Here is a 14,177-nt window from a genome sequence, read left to right on the forward strand (position 1 = left end):
ACGAAAGTTACGAGAAATGTTTCCATATTACTTAACCATACTGACTTGTATGTGAAATAAAAAGGCCTTAGAGGCATTCCTGTCTAGGCTCTGGATCATTTCTGTGATGCATACAGAGGGAAAATGATACCTGTAATAGTACTACCAAACACCAACAAAAGCCAGGTGTGGTGGTGCATGCTTATAAGCCCAGCAGTTTGGGAGACTGAGACTTAAGGATCGCAAGTTCAAAGCCAACCACAGCAAAAGCGAGGCGCTAAGCAACTCAGTGAGACCTTGTCTCCAAATAAAATAAAAAATTGGGCTGGGGATGTGGCTCAGTGGTCGAGTGCCCTTCAGTTCAATCCCTAGTACTCACCCCCCAAGGAAAAAAAATACCAATAAAACCTGTAGGCTGAGTTAATTATCTTGACTGAAAGACACCAAGAGTAACCTTCAACCATGTTCTTAGTAGCTGTAGCAACTATAAAATCTCAGTGGGACATAGCAACAAGCCTTTATTTCTTGCTCCTTCATTTGTCTATGGCTGGTCTGCAGTTTCAGTCACCTCAGCTGGACTCTTCTGGTCTTGAAAGCTGCAGATCAGGTTTAGGTCTGCACCATGTGTCTCTCATACTTTTTTGCAACAACAAAAATCTTCTCAAGAGAGAAGGGCAAAATGATAGGCCACACAAACACCTTTTCAAAACTCTATCAATGGTTTTAGTCAGCTTTTTGGTCACTGTGACCAAAAGACCCAACAAAAATAACTTAGAGGAAGAAAAGATTATTTTATTTTCGCTCATGATTTCAGAGGTTCCAACTCCATAGCTCTGGGCCTGAGGTGGGACAGAACATCATGGCAGAAGAGCATGGTGGAGAAAAGCAGCTCAGGACAAGACAACTAGGAAGCAAAGAGCAAGTTCTGCTTACTAAGGAAAAAATATAAGCCCAAAAGTTATGCCCCCAGTGACCTACTGCCTCCAGTCCCACCCCACTTGTCTACAGTTTACCACCCAGTTAATATCTCAGTGGATTAACCTATGGATTAGGTTAAGGCTCTCATAAACCAATCATTTCACCTCTGAATATTCTTGCTTTGGAGGACATGAGCTTTTGGAGGACACCTCATAAATAAACTACAATCCTAAAATGAAGGGATGGGGAAGTATATTTCAGTGCCATAACAAAGGTATCTACTATGAGGGAACTGATGAATATCAACCAATAATTTAATGCTCAGTACTTAAAAAAAAAAAAAAGCAAAACAGGAAAAAAAAGCAGCCTTATGTGATAGCACAAACCTGCAATACCAGTAACTCAGAAGGCTGAGGCAGGAGGATTGCAAATCAAGGACATCCTAGGCAAGTGAGACCCTGTCTCAAAAAAGAGCTGGGGACTACAGCTTGGTGGTAAAGCATCCCTGGGTTCAATTCCCAGCACCAGAAAAAAAATTGTAATATAGAAAGCATAACTCCTGTGAGACATTTGTTTCAGTTGTATTTTCATCTAATTTTTATTTTTTTGGTACCAGGAGATTAAACCCAGAAGTGTTGCTTAACCACTGAGTCATATCCCAACCCTTTTTATTTGTGACAGAATCTCACTTAGATTTGCTTAGAGCCTTGCTAAGTTGTTGAGGCTAGCTTTGAGCTTGTAATCCTCCTGCCTCAGCCTCGCCAGCCACTGAGATTATAGGTATGTGCCACCATGCCTAGCTCATCTGGATTATGAGTGATCTCTTAACTGGATTCCCTTCAGCCTGTAGGCAACACAGCCCCAGAGGGATCCCTATTAAAACGAGGCCAGAATATATCACTTTTCTACTCAAAATTCTCTTGTAGCTTCCCACACAGATTCACAGATAGTCACCAAACTCATCTGGGTATGCTTCTACCCAGGGCTTTTACACTTGATATTCCCTACACTTGGAATTTCCTCACCCAGGTCTCTATGACTTTCTCCTTCACTAGTCAGTGACTGAGGTCCTCCCTAGCTTCTCAATATAAAATTGCCACCACCACCAAAACAGACATTCCTGACCCTCCTTCACTGATTTAATCAGTATGTTGAAGAAACATGACTTACATACTTCTTTCTTATGTGTCTTCCCCATTGGACGAAGCTTCTAGGAAGGCAGGTTCTCTTTTCTGTGTTTTTCATTTCTGTATTTCGTGTTTGACAGAGTAGAAACTCAAATATTTGCTGGTTGAATGCACCAGTTAACAGGATTTTCTCTCATTGAACAAGAACATGGAAGCAAGTGGGACTCAGGTTGGCTCAGAAGCTCATCATGCCTTCAGGGAGCCTGATTCTTTCCATCTTTTCAGTTGGTCAAGCTCAGTGTCTAGATGGTGAAGTTGCTCAAATCTTGTGATTTCCTTGACAAATAAACAGAAAGGGCAAGCAGAAGCTCTCCTGATACAATTCTGGCTGGTTATCAGCAGGAAAGTCTTTCTGGGACTCCTCAGCAGTCTTCTCATTGTTGGTCATGACTGGGTTAGACATCTATTTATAAATCAACCTTGGAAAGCAGAAATGGGATTCTCATGCCTTTTAGAACAGCTGTTATGACGTTTTCCTGGAGCTGAACGAAAACAGAGTTCTGTTGGTAAAGAAAGAGAGGTGGCGCACACTTGAATCCCAATGAATTGGGGGGCTGAAGCAGAAGGACCACAAGTTCAAGGCCACCCTTAGCAACTTGGTGATTCTGTTTCAAACTAAAATACAAAAACAGCTGGGGATTTAGGTCAGTGATAAAGTACTGCTGGGTTCAATACCCAGTGCCCTCCCACACCAAAAAGTAAACAAGGGTTGGAAGGATCACTCACAGTAGGTTTCTATTCAAGATTGGAGTAGCTTCTAGAAGATGTTAACAGTTCCCATTGGGCCATGGCTCAGAGGTACCATCCCCATGTTTTGTACCCCAAAAGTCAGGAAGCACAATTTCACAGTGATTCTCATGACATGCAGGCAACCCTACAATGGGGTTTAGGGTTCTATCGTCTTCATAGTCCATTTTCTATCCCTGCCAGGCCAACACACTCACACAGTGGATAGGAATGTTAGTCAATTTTCTGTTGCTGTGACAAAATACCTGTGAAAATCAACTTACAGGAGAAAAGACTTAATTTGGCTCAGAGTTTCATAGGTTTCAGCCCATAATGGGCTCCTTTGTTTCCAGGCTTGTGGTAAGGTAGAAGAGCATCATGGCATAAGGGTGTGGCAGAGCACAGCTACTCATCTCATGGTGGCCAGGAACTGGGGGTGGGGGGAAGGGGTCAGAGACAAGATATAACCTTCAAAGGCAAATCCTCAGTAACCTACTTCCTCTAGGGGGGCCCCACCTCCTAGTGGTCCATTCAGTTACAGACTCATCAATGGCTTAACACTTTGATGAGTGAGTGTCCTCAGGACCCAACCACTTCCCCAAAGCCCCACCTCTGAACATTGTTGCACTGAGGACCAAGCCTTCAACACATATGAGTCTTGGGGGGACTCTTCATATCAAACCATAATAGTGCCGAATGTGCCTCAGTGTCTCAGCTCCTCAAAGCTATTACATCAGAGGACAGCTCCTTCTACACTGGCCTATTACCACCAAGACCCAAGCAAGAGACAGTTTTACTGCTTCTGACTCATGGGCTTTATTTTGCTTAAGAAAGTACATTTATGGAACTAGAATCCTTTATTTTTTTGAAAACTAAACCAAATTAAAATTTAAAAACTATTTATTTTTGAAAAGATAATACATGTACATGGTACAAAATTCAAAAGGTACAAAAGTTATACAGTGAAGTTATTCCCACCCCTCTTCCCAGGGGCAACCGAGACTGCCAGGTTGCTGTATAACTTTCCAGAGATATTATATGCATATGTAAGCAGACACGTGTCATAGACATGAAGTGTATGTGCTCACACACACACACAATCTATAAACACATTTTTTTTTCCATTCCAAATACTAGTATACAATGTGCCTTTTCCCCCCATTTAACCATGCATCATTCCATGGCAGAACACATACAGCAGCTCTGCTCTTTTAAATTTCTGCCCCACTATAGGAACTGGCCATAACTTATTTCACCATTGCTATATATTGATTGACAGTTTCCAACTTCTGCTATCACAAACAATGCTTTAATAAAAATCCTTGTCAAAGGAAACATTCTTAGGTGTAGCACTACTGGTTCGAAAGGCTGTGCATTTGCACTTGTGACAGGTATTGTCCAACAGTCCTCCAGAAGGCTGTATAATTCATACTTCTGCCAATGCTGCATCTGAATGTTGCTTCCCATAACCTGGCAGCATCTTCCCATTTCTGGCTTTCACGTGGCTGAGACATTTTCTACCAACTGACCTTTAGATTTCATGAACTTTTTGGAGCAAAAACATACTCACGATCTTAGATGACATTAGTGTGTACCCTTTCTCTTTTCCTTGCCTATTCTGGGAGAAAAAAATATATCTCTAAAAGACCCTCTGAAAGTTTGAAAACTGACACCTTTTTTCATTCCAACTTTCCAGGTTAGAGAGAACACAGTCGTCCTAGGCTGATGAATAGAACTGTTGGCCTGTTTCAAACTAAGCATAAATTAGAGGAAAGGTTAAGTCTAAATTTTGTTAATACAGGGATGCAAAGCTCTAATTTGGAGAGGCACATTTATCCTAGTATTTCCTGGCTTTGAGCCAGATGCCAGAGAGACCACAGAAAGACAGACAAGGTCCCTGTTTTTATTGCCCTAACATTCCAGAATGTAGGGTGGGCAACAGAACTCACAAAGGACTAACTGACATTCAAACAGTAACATGTGCCATCAAGACAGATAGCAAGGGACGGACAGAATATGATCAGGGCCAGAGACCAAAATTAAATGGGTTTGTATGTGTATTAGGTGGTCATGGAAAACCACAGCCCAAGATCTTGGAGGGGACAGAGCTCTATGTAGAGGAAACAGCAGAGTAACAGCCATTTTAAGGGCATGAACTTGGTCCATCTGAGGAATTGAGACATGCTGACGTGGAAGAACAAGAGTATTCCCTGGGTTGTTAACTATGCTGAAGACCAGGTACTAAATCCCCCCAAGGATCTTACACAATATATTTATTATGAGAAGAGAGGAGACTTCTATAAATTACTTTTCATGTAACATTTCAGCCTGTTTCCATGTGATATAAAAAAGTATGTTCTAAACTGAGTATGAAAGACCAGGAGACTGCATGGAGGATTCTGAAGATGCATCAAACAAGGCACTTCCCTGGCAATGCCCAGCCACAGGGACAGATAAAGGCACCCATCTCACTGGGATCTTTAGTGTACTGTTCTGTATTAAGATGTTCTACCTCATGGCCAACATGGGCCACAAGGAAGCCATAGAGCACCTCCTTAAAGTGTTCTTCCTCAAAGCATGCTGCAAGCCAACTACCTGTGTTTCCCACAAAGGACTCAGGCTCAAACTGTTAAAAGTTATTGCTAGAATGCCTAATTCCCTCTTAAACTGACCATCTGTAACCTGCAGAGTCGGCAATATAAGACCACATTGAGGCAGCAGAAATCCATGCAGCACAGACCACAGCTGACTGTTCCAAGTGCCCTTTCAGACAGGTCTACTCTGCTCACCACAGATATGATCAGAGCTTGTCAATATAACCACAAGGCTATAGTGTCTTGCGAGGTAGTGAGAAGGCTTCCTGAAAGCCTTCCCCAGCCTCTGCTCAAGGTTTTTAGGAGGTCCCAAGGGTTTCAGTATCATGAGGCAGTGTTTCTTCAGTCTGGTGAGGTGGCAAGGCCCAGCTTTTCTCAAAACAGGGACTATGAACCAGAACCAGTTAAAACATGAATGTTAGGCTCTAACAAAAGCTTAAGGCTAAAAAACTTTGATTGTGCTCTCCATTAAAAGAATACATACCCTCTTGTGTGACTTGACAAGTGTTCTCTAACATACTGCACCTCCCTCTAGTGGTGTCAGCTCACCTGTTATCCCCAGACACTGAACACAGCCCAAGGACAAAAACAAAATGTCCCCGGTATCGCCTCATGAGCATCTATTCCCACTCTGCTAGTAGCAGCTGAGTTTTGTTTAAACCAGCCTCATGTACTCATGAGAAGCATGTAAGAGTGAGGGGAGTCCCTGACCTAGAGGCTTGACAACCAGCTCTGGGCAGCCAGCTCCAAGAGCAAGCTCACTGCTCTGAGCAGGGAAAACTGCTTACTTCCTGGGGAAACCTGGTTCCTCCGGAAGAATGCATTTTATAAAAAGTAACTTAAGGTTGTTTCTACTCTTGCTTATAATTCTGGAAAAGTCTGCAGGTTGTGCAAAACACAACATTGTTCTATGTATATCTGGGCACAGGGAAAGACATGGCTCTGGGAGGACCTTGCTGTCATCTCCAAGTGGTTTCTGAAGTGATGAGGACCTCAGGGCATTTCCTGAGCCTAGAAAGCCTGACTGCACCATGTAGCTAATGTCCTAATTACTCACAATGCTGCTGTCCCTGATGCAGGTTGTCTGTAGAAAACAAAGAAGTCTCCAGATTGCCTTCTGTGTCTAATCCAAAGTGTTTAAGCAATGGAGACTAATTTATCATTTGTATTAGGCCTTGTGGTTTAAAAAAAGAAAAAGAACATCTACCAATGCCTTGCTATACTAAAACCAAACAAAACTCCTGAGAAACACAGCTTAAATAAAAAACAGGTCTCCATTTAAGGCTTATTGGTTACTTTGAATCACTTACACCATACTTTCCAACCAACACAGACAGGTGAATTCCACTACCTTCAAACATCACCTGCCCTTGCCTCCCCAATACAAATAATCACATCATCTCCTACTGCTCACAAAGTTCAGAAAACAGGGGCAGAGGTGGGGGCCTACAAGCTTGTTGACAAGGTTTCGCTGGACTTGAAACAATTTTCAAACATAATCAAACTGCTGTCTCCTCCTTTCTTTAAAGTCCCACCTGTTGTTTTACAATTACCTGCTTCAACTAAACTGAGCCCTTTTAAAACCCCACATAAACACCACTCCAGGACCAGCGGAGGTAGAGATGCACACAGCCAGGAAGTGCCTGACACAGAGAAGTGCCAGTGCAGATGCTGCTGTTCTCACTCAGCTCATCTGGAAGGCTTTGCTGTCTGGCTGGCACCAGCACAGACACTGATGGTGGTGTTAAGCCAGAGAGATTTTTTTTTTTTTTTAAAAGCCTGTATACTTAGACCTGTATAATCACATCCATTAGTGAACTAAAAATGAGCACAGTGTTTCTGTGACTGTGCTGAATCCCCCACTTGCCTGACATGTTCAAGCTTTTATGTTTTATGGTCCAAACCTACTGAACAGTGTACATGTGCAAGGTTCATGAAGAAAGGAATATAAACCTCACACTGAGGTTTCCTGACCCTGACTAGTCATCAGACTGGAGAGACAGGGCAGGAGCTTGACTGCTCACTTCCCAAAGAAAGCCAACCTCTTAGCTGCCCTCCACCATCCTCCAAAGTCTGTTCCCAGCCCATCTCTCCAGCTGTTCTTTAAAGCCTCCGGCAGAGACTGGCTCATACCCTTTCCCACACCCTTCTGAGATTTTAATCATAGTGCACCTGCATTTGGAACCACATTCCTATCTTTGCCCAGCATTCTAACATCATATCCCCCTGCCTTCAGATCTAGCCCAGATGCTGCCTCCTCCTCCTCCAGATGCTGTCTCCCTGCCTTTCTGCACAGCCTCCTGCTCTTCCCTTCCCAATGGTACCTGCTCGTGGTCTTTTCCTCGGCCTGCCCCAACAGCACTGCAGTGTAGTCTCCTTGCTTTGGCCACAGTGTAGAAAGATAAGATGAGGGGGATGAAAAAGCCCATTCTTGTGTTGCCCGTGGCTCGAATGAAAATCAGGACATGGGAAGGTGTAATTCTTATTGAATCATCCTCAATATGAGGCCCATTGTCAATTTTTTTTGACATGATCTTAAGTACATAAGAATTAAACCCACAACATTGAGCTTTCAATCCAGTTGCTAAGTATATCATCCAAGCCTTCTGGCTGGTACTGATATCTTGAGAACCCAGGAACAAGGCACCATGCAGGTGAAAGGCCCAAGTGACGAACACTCACATGGGCTGATCATTCATCCAGCAGCCTGTTTATTGAAATAAATCTCAGATGAGCCACGATCCAGGGTCCTGTGAGCTATATCTGCTCCCTGGGCCACTTGCTGGATGCCTGGTAGTAGGGGAAAGAGACTGGGTTTTATACTTTGCTGAATCTCCCTCAGTGTTTATTTCTCAGTAGTCATTTAATTAATATTTGCTGAATGAAAGAATTCTTCTTTATTCAGAGAGTCCAGACAAATACAGGTACCTTCATAAGTGCAATGTTACTAGAGAAATAAGTTGAATGGACAGAGAACATAGACAGCCCAATTTCTTCATAGGTGATGGGTCATATCCAAGCTAATGCTTACACTGTCTGATTCCATCAACAACAGCCAACAGAGATGAAATGGAAGCAGATAGGAGAAAGAAAACATCCAGGGAGTTGAAATCAATACACCTGCATCTCTCTACTGTTGCTTTCAGAACCATTTCATGATCTTGTAGTGGATAGATGTAGCATTAAAAATCAATCAGTGACATACAAAAATGGCTGGGAATGTTCAGGAGGCCTTGGCTTTCATCTTGGACAGCAGCATCTCGTTCTTGCGGCCCTCCTAGAGGAGAAGCAGAGGGAGAGTACAGAGAGAGGTGGTGACTATATTACCATCCACATGGGGCACAATCTGTCCTTCCCTCCAATCCCACAGGAGACACCTGACTAACTAAACTAGACTTCTAGCACATGTCTACCAGCAAGGTGAAATCTGGTGACTTACTGACCTTCAATGAAGATATATTGATGCTCAGTTTCTGGACTGTCAGACTAAAGATGTGAGAGTTAGGCACTATTATTCCAAAAGACCTCTTGAAGGTTCTAAACTCTTCAAGGGACAGAAGCCTATTATGGTGAGAAGTGGGAGAGGCCTTGAGAAGGAAGCCCTAGAGAATGTGGTAGGCAAAACACTATAAATTCTTACCCTAGCAACAATGAAGGCAAGGGGTATTCTTGACTTTAAGAAATAAATTTATAGAAAACAAGATGAGATATATTTATCAAGGGACATTCCTTCCATAGCACTGAAAATAAGTGGTACAAATCTGTGCTTACAGAGGGATAACACTGGGCCTCTTGTCCTGTGGCACAAGTTACCTCATTATTTTATATTCTCTTCTTTGAACATCTTCAAAAGCTCCCCACTGTGCCTTTCCTGTCCCCCTATTCCTACTGGCCCTGACAGCTCAAGACAACTTCATCTTCTAGCAAACGTCCAACACAGCCCACCCATTCCTGGGCTGGGACACAACAATCCCTGTGTACAGTTCACAGGGCCCAGGTGTGGCAGTGGTTAGGCCACTATGGCTATCCTCTGCTGGAGAACCATTTATTATGAGAGAAAACTTTCTCTCATCCCTGAACTCTCTGCAGCCAAGATCCCCAAAGTCAACTTTTCCTGGGCTCAGGTGCTCCAAGTGCCTCGCTCTTCTAGTTGTCATAGTACAGCTTCAGTGACCTCAGTTTTCTTATGAGTACTAGTTTATCTACAGGGTTTAGACTCATCTTCCACTTGGAAAGCTAGGGAATAGCTGGGCTCCCAGGCTGGATGGAGGTAAACATGGCTTCTTCTGTCAGAAGCAAGGCGCTCTGATACTTTTGAACACAGTTTTTGGAAAGGGAGAAATAAGATGATCTTGGGTTCTATTAGAAAAGTTAAGAAAATTTTTCTTTTTAAAATAAAGTTTTGACACCTTCTTGAGGGGGGTGGGGAGTAGAGAGGGGAAGAGATGAAACAAGAACAAGCACATAGTTATGTATTGTACACTCAATTTTTGTAAAATTTTAAAGGTTTCCATAATAAAAATATGAACAATAAGTTTCAACTTTCATCTTACCTTTTAAATGAGGCCAAACTACTCAGCAGTATCAAAATACTTCTGCTGTAAAGAGCCCCCACTATGGGTAACTCTGTATATCACCTCACACTGAGATAATGTTTGAATTTTCCAATAAAGATATTCCAGCTGTCACAGGCTATATGTGAGCACTGACTAAATTTCATGCAATCTACTGAAGCCTTTTGGGAGACTACAGAATGATATTGTCTGTCTCTTCAAAGCAAATACAAAAGGGCCCTTTAGGTATTTCTTCCTGGATGGAAAGAGAAAATGTCTCATTACCTCTCTCTTTCCTGCTGAAGACTATAAGCAGCCCACTGTGCACCAGAGACAGCATCCAGCAGTGAGCTCAGCTCACTTAAGGTTATGTCTCCAAAGCTAGCTTCATGAAAACATAGGGTTTTTTATTTACCAGTGCTGTGGCAGAACATTAAAATTTTAGTTTCCTTGTGAGAAACTGTGGTTTAGAAATATACATCATAATGTGATTTAGTTGATGAGTTGTTTCCTAATTTCCTGGCAGACTTGTAATTATCAACCTCACAGGGTGAGTTAATGATTTTAGAGAAAACTCAATGTCGCTAATCAGAAAGGTATTCATACTATAGGAGGCTGGGTGTCACCTTGAGCATCTGACTTGGTGCCTAAATAGTATCCATGGGCTCTCACTGGTGCTTAATTAATTTGATGTAAACCAAATCCAATAAAGGAAACTGCTAAGGTAGTAAAGGACCATGCTCTGGACAACAATACTGTGCCTTACTGGGGAATGATTATTATTGGCCAGTATAAGTGCTGGGGACCAAGAAGTGGGCAGAATTCAGAACAGAGGAACAGAAGGCCAACCAGGTGGAAAGAGGCAACGAAAGTGGGTAACAGAGAGGATTCTGGGAGACTCAACCCTGAGATGAACGTTTGACTATTCAAACCTTTCCTATTACAAATGAGATCTTATCTGGGACTGCAATGAAACAGAAAATCAGAAAAGCTGAAAAACAGCAGAAAAAAGCTGAAAAACAGACATATCTATGTCTTCAGTGACTCTGAAGACACAGGGTAGAAACTGAGGGTAGCCAGTGAGCTGCACTGTCACCTGTGGTGGCCACAATTATCTCAGAAGAGCTGGTGGGAGAAAGTTTAAGACTTGGAATGCTGACTCGATTGCCAATTTAAAATTTTTGCCATGTACAACATTAAAAATGTTGAAGCTTAATGCTTTGGAAGGAGCTGCAGTCCACGAATGAGTTTTTCCATTTTATTTTCATTTGCTTTGATTCTGACAGCTTTATATTTATCCTGTGTAACTTACTTGTTTTTTGTTTCTATACTGTTAAATGGGCAGTGCTGGAGTGTCCAAATAAACATTTGAAATTTATTCTCTGAGTCTTTTCTCTTTGTGAGCTATTTGAATTAAAAGGAGAAAAGAGCTCTGGAGGGAGCAGCAGAGTCCTATTTGTTCCTTGTCAGCTCACTCACTGGCCCTACTTCATCTCTAAACTGCCAATCACAGAGGGTCTCAGACTACAGGACAGCACCCTCTCTTTGAGCCTCAGGGCCTTTACACAAGCTGAGTCCTACTTCCCAAGGTCCAGCTGAGTCCTACTGCTTCCCAGCTGAGTCCTACTGCTCCCAAGGCCGAATCCTGCTGCCTACACAGCTATCCCGTGACCATGCAATTAACTGGTCCCCTCAAAGGCAAAGTTTATCATTGTTATTACTTATTCACCAGAGTTTCCATTTGTTTCTGTTTCTTACCTTTATATATATCTCTTCCACCACAAGGTAAGCACCTTAAGAACAGGCACCAGGTCTGATTTACAACCTGGTGTATAGCCAGAGCCAAAGTAGGAACTGGGGAACATTTAAAAGGATGAGAGTTTGAAATGCTTGGAGGCTGTGGCTCCTAAAAGTTAAATATCCCTGTTTTTTGTCTCTCTCTCTCTCTCTCTCTCTCTCTCTCACACACACACACACACAGAGGTATAGATAAAAAGAAGGAAAGATGTGGATAAGGAAGAAAGGACTTAAAAAATTAACAGGAATGGGCTGAGGGTGTGATTGGGTGCTTCTCTAGTATGTGCATGGCTCTGGGTTTGAGCCCCAGCACCAAAAAACCAAAAACTAAACCCCACAAAACACGCTAAAAAAAAATACAAACAGAGCAACAACAACAAAAAAACTGGAATAAAATTGCTGACATGTAAGATTATATTTCTTATTTTGTAGACCAAACAAAAGCTAGGATACAGCATACCTTTGACTCCTCTGTATTTTTAGCAGTTTCTGAACTCACCAAAACCACATGGATTCATATTAGGAAGGGTGAAGGATTCCCTGGAAATAAAGCTACTGAGATTCCTGGTGACAAAATTGCAGTCTCCTTTTTTGGAAAATATCTTAAGAAAAAGGAAGACATGCAGGTGAGGTGGCACACACCTGTAATTCCAGTGATCCAGAGGCTGAGGCAGGAGGATCACAACTTATTGAGATGCTGCCTCAAAATAAAAAACAAAAAGGATGGGATGTCAGATGTAGCTCAGTTGTGACCTGTAATTGGTTCAATCCCCAGGACCAAAAAAAAAAAAAAAAAAAAACCAAGAAAGAAAAAGTCAAACACTTGTCCTTCTGGAGCAATAAAGAGCAACCCTGCCCAAATGCAGGGAGGAAAACAAAAACAAACGCAGCTAAGTGTTGGTGTTGGGTATTGGTGCCAGAGAGGAAACTACAGCCTAGTGGCACAGGTCACTGCCAGGATGCACAGCTGCTAAGTGGCAAAGGAAGATGGGAGCCTAAGCCTGCCAATGTTTTCTCTCTTCCCGTGTGGATTCTCAAGGTCCCTCCCATGCTGTTTATAGGTGGACCTTGCTGCAGATGTATGGAGTCATTTCACCTTTGAGTTTAATGCACTATCTAAATTTAAGAAAAATAAAACAAAGATGTGATGTTTCTTATAACATTTAATTAGACCCTCAAGACTGGCCAATGCAACCTTCACCTACCTAAATGCCACAAGGTACTGCTAGAACATACCACCAATTTGTCATTTCCCCTCACAGACAAGAAGAAACCAAAAAATCCTGCTCTGATTTTTCAAGGCTCATCCTGAGGTGAACATATACTTCACTTTAGCCTTAGCATGTCTTGCCCAGCTCTCCTCTTACCTCTTTGAACTCTTTCACAGTCTTAAAGTACAGCCTCTGCTTTTCTAACAGCTCCAAGTACTGGTCATTCAACTGGTCTCTTCTCATTTTGTTCTCTTGTTTCTTCTTTTCCATCTGTTGAAAACATTTGGGGACATGGTGGGTGATGAAAAGGTATTCTGACAAAGATACTGCTGCTGGCAATATCTGAAGAGCAACCATTATTAACATTTTTCATGGATTTTCTTCCAGTACTTTCCTTCTACATGTAGTTTTTGAGGTTAGTTTATTAATTTGTATATTACATGAAGTCTCTATAATTTATTCAGTAATTTTCTGATCACTGAATGCTAACTGGTTTCATTTTTTAAATATATATATATATATATATATATATATATATATATATATATATATATATATATATATTTAGTTTTTTTAGGTGGACACAATATCTTTATTTTATTTTTATGTGGTGCTGAGGATTGAACCCAGCATCCCGCGCATGCCAGGCGACTGTGCTACCACCTGAACCACATCCCCAGCCATTTATTTATTTATTTATTTATTTATTTATATATATTTATTTATTTTTTAGTTTTAGGTGGGCACAATATCTTTATTTTGTTTTTATGTGGTGCTGAGAATCGAACCCAGTGCCTCATGCATGCTAGGCAAGCTCGCTACCACTTGAGCCACATCCCCAGCCCCTCATTTTTTTGTTACTACAAACTACTTTACAATAAATGGTGATTCTCAGCTGGGGGCTGTTTTGTCTGCAGTGGACATTAGGCAGTGTCTGGAATAGTCATGATTGTCATGACTGTGAGGTGAGAGTATTGCTGGTACCACAGGTTGGAGGCCAGAGGCTACCAACCATCACCAGACAGCTTCACAGCTAAGAACTGTCCTGCCCAGAATATTATTGTGTGAGGTTGAGAAACCTTGATTTAAATAACTGTCTGTTGCCAGGCATGGTAGTGCATGAGGGTAATCCCAGCAACTCAGGAGGCTGAAGCAGAAGAATCTTTGAAACCAGCCTCAGCAATTTAGCAAGGGCCTAAGCAATTTGGTGAA

At 42.1% G+C, this 14,177-nt stretch overlaps 1 protein-coding gene across 13 annotated transcripts in view; it reads right to left on the reverse strand.

The window, feature by feature from the left end:
• The window catches only part of Ccdc93 (CCC complex scaffolding subunit CCDC93), a 101,535-nt gene that overhangs the window by 12,059 nt on the left and 75,299 nt on the right, over nt 1–14,177 (reverse strand). For 5 of the 13 annotated variants that reach the window (XM_077802256.1, XM_026410571.2, XM_077802254.1 and 2 more), the window contains 2 exons: nt 13,122–13,235; nt 3,726–8,681 (listed from right to left, as the gene is read on the reverse strand). In XM_077802256.1, the coding sequence (XP_077658382.1) occupies nt 8,628–8,681; nt 13,122–13,235 (168 nt within the window). In that variant the 3' untranslated portion in view covers nt 3,726–8,627. Of the gene's footprint in view, nt 1–805; nt 884–1,552; nt 2,585–3,094; nt 3,241–3,725; nt 8,682–13,121; nt 13,236–14,177 lie in introns of those variants that run through there. The other 8 variants (XR_013344248.1, XR_013344249.1, XR_003302784.2 and 5 more) reach the window with 8 other exon arrangements.

The sequence above is a fragment of the Urocitellus parryii genome, chromosome 1 (genome assembly GCF_045843805.1).
Source record: "Urocitellus parryii isolate mUroPar1 chromosome 1, mUroPar1.hap1, whole genome shotgun sequence".
Lineage (NCBI taxonomy): Eukaryota > Metazoa > Chordata > Mammalia > Rodentia > Sciuridae > Urocitellus > Urocitellus parryii.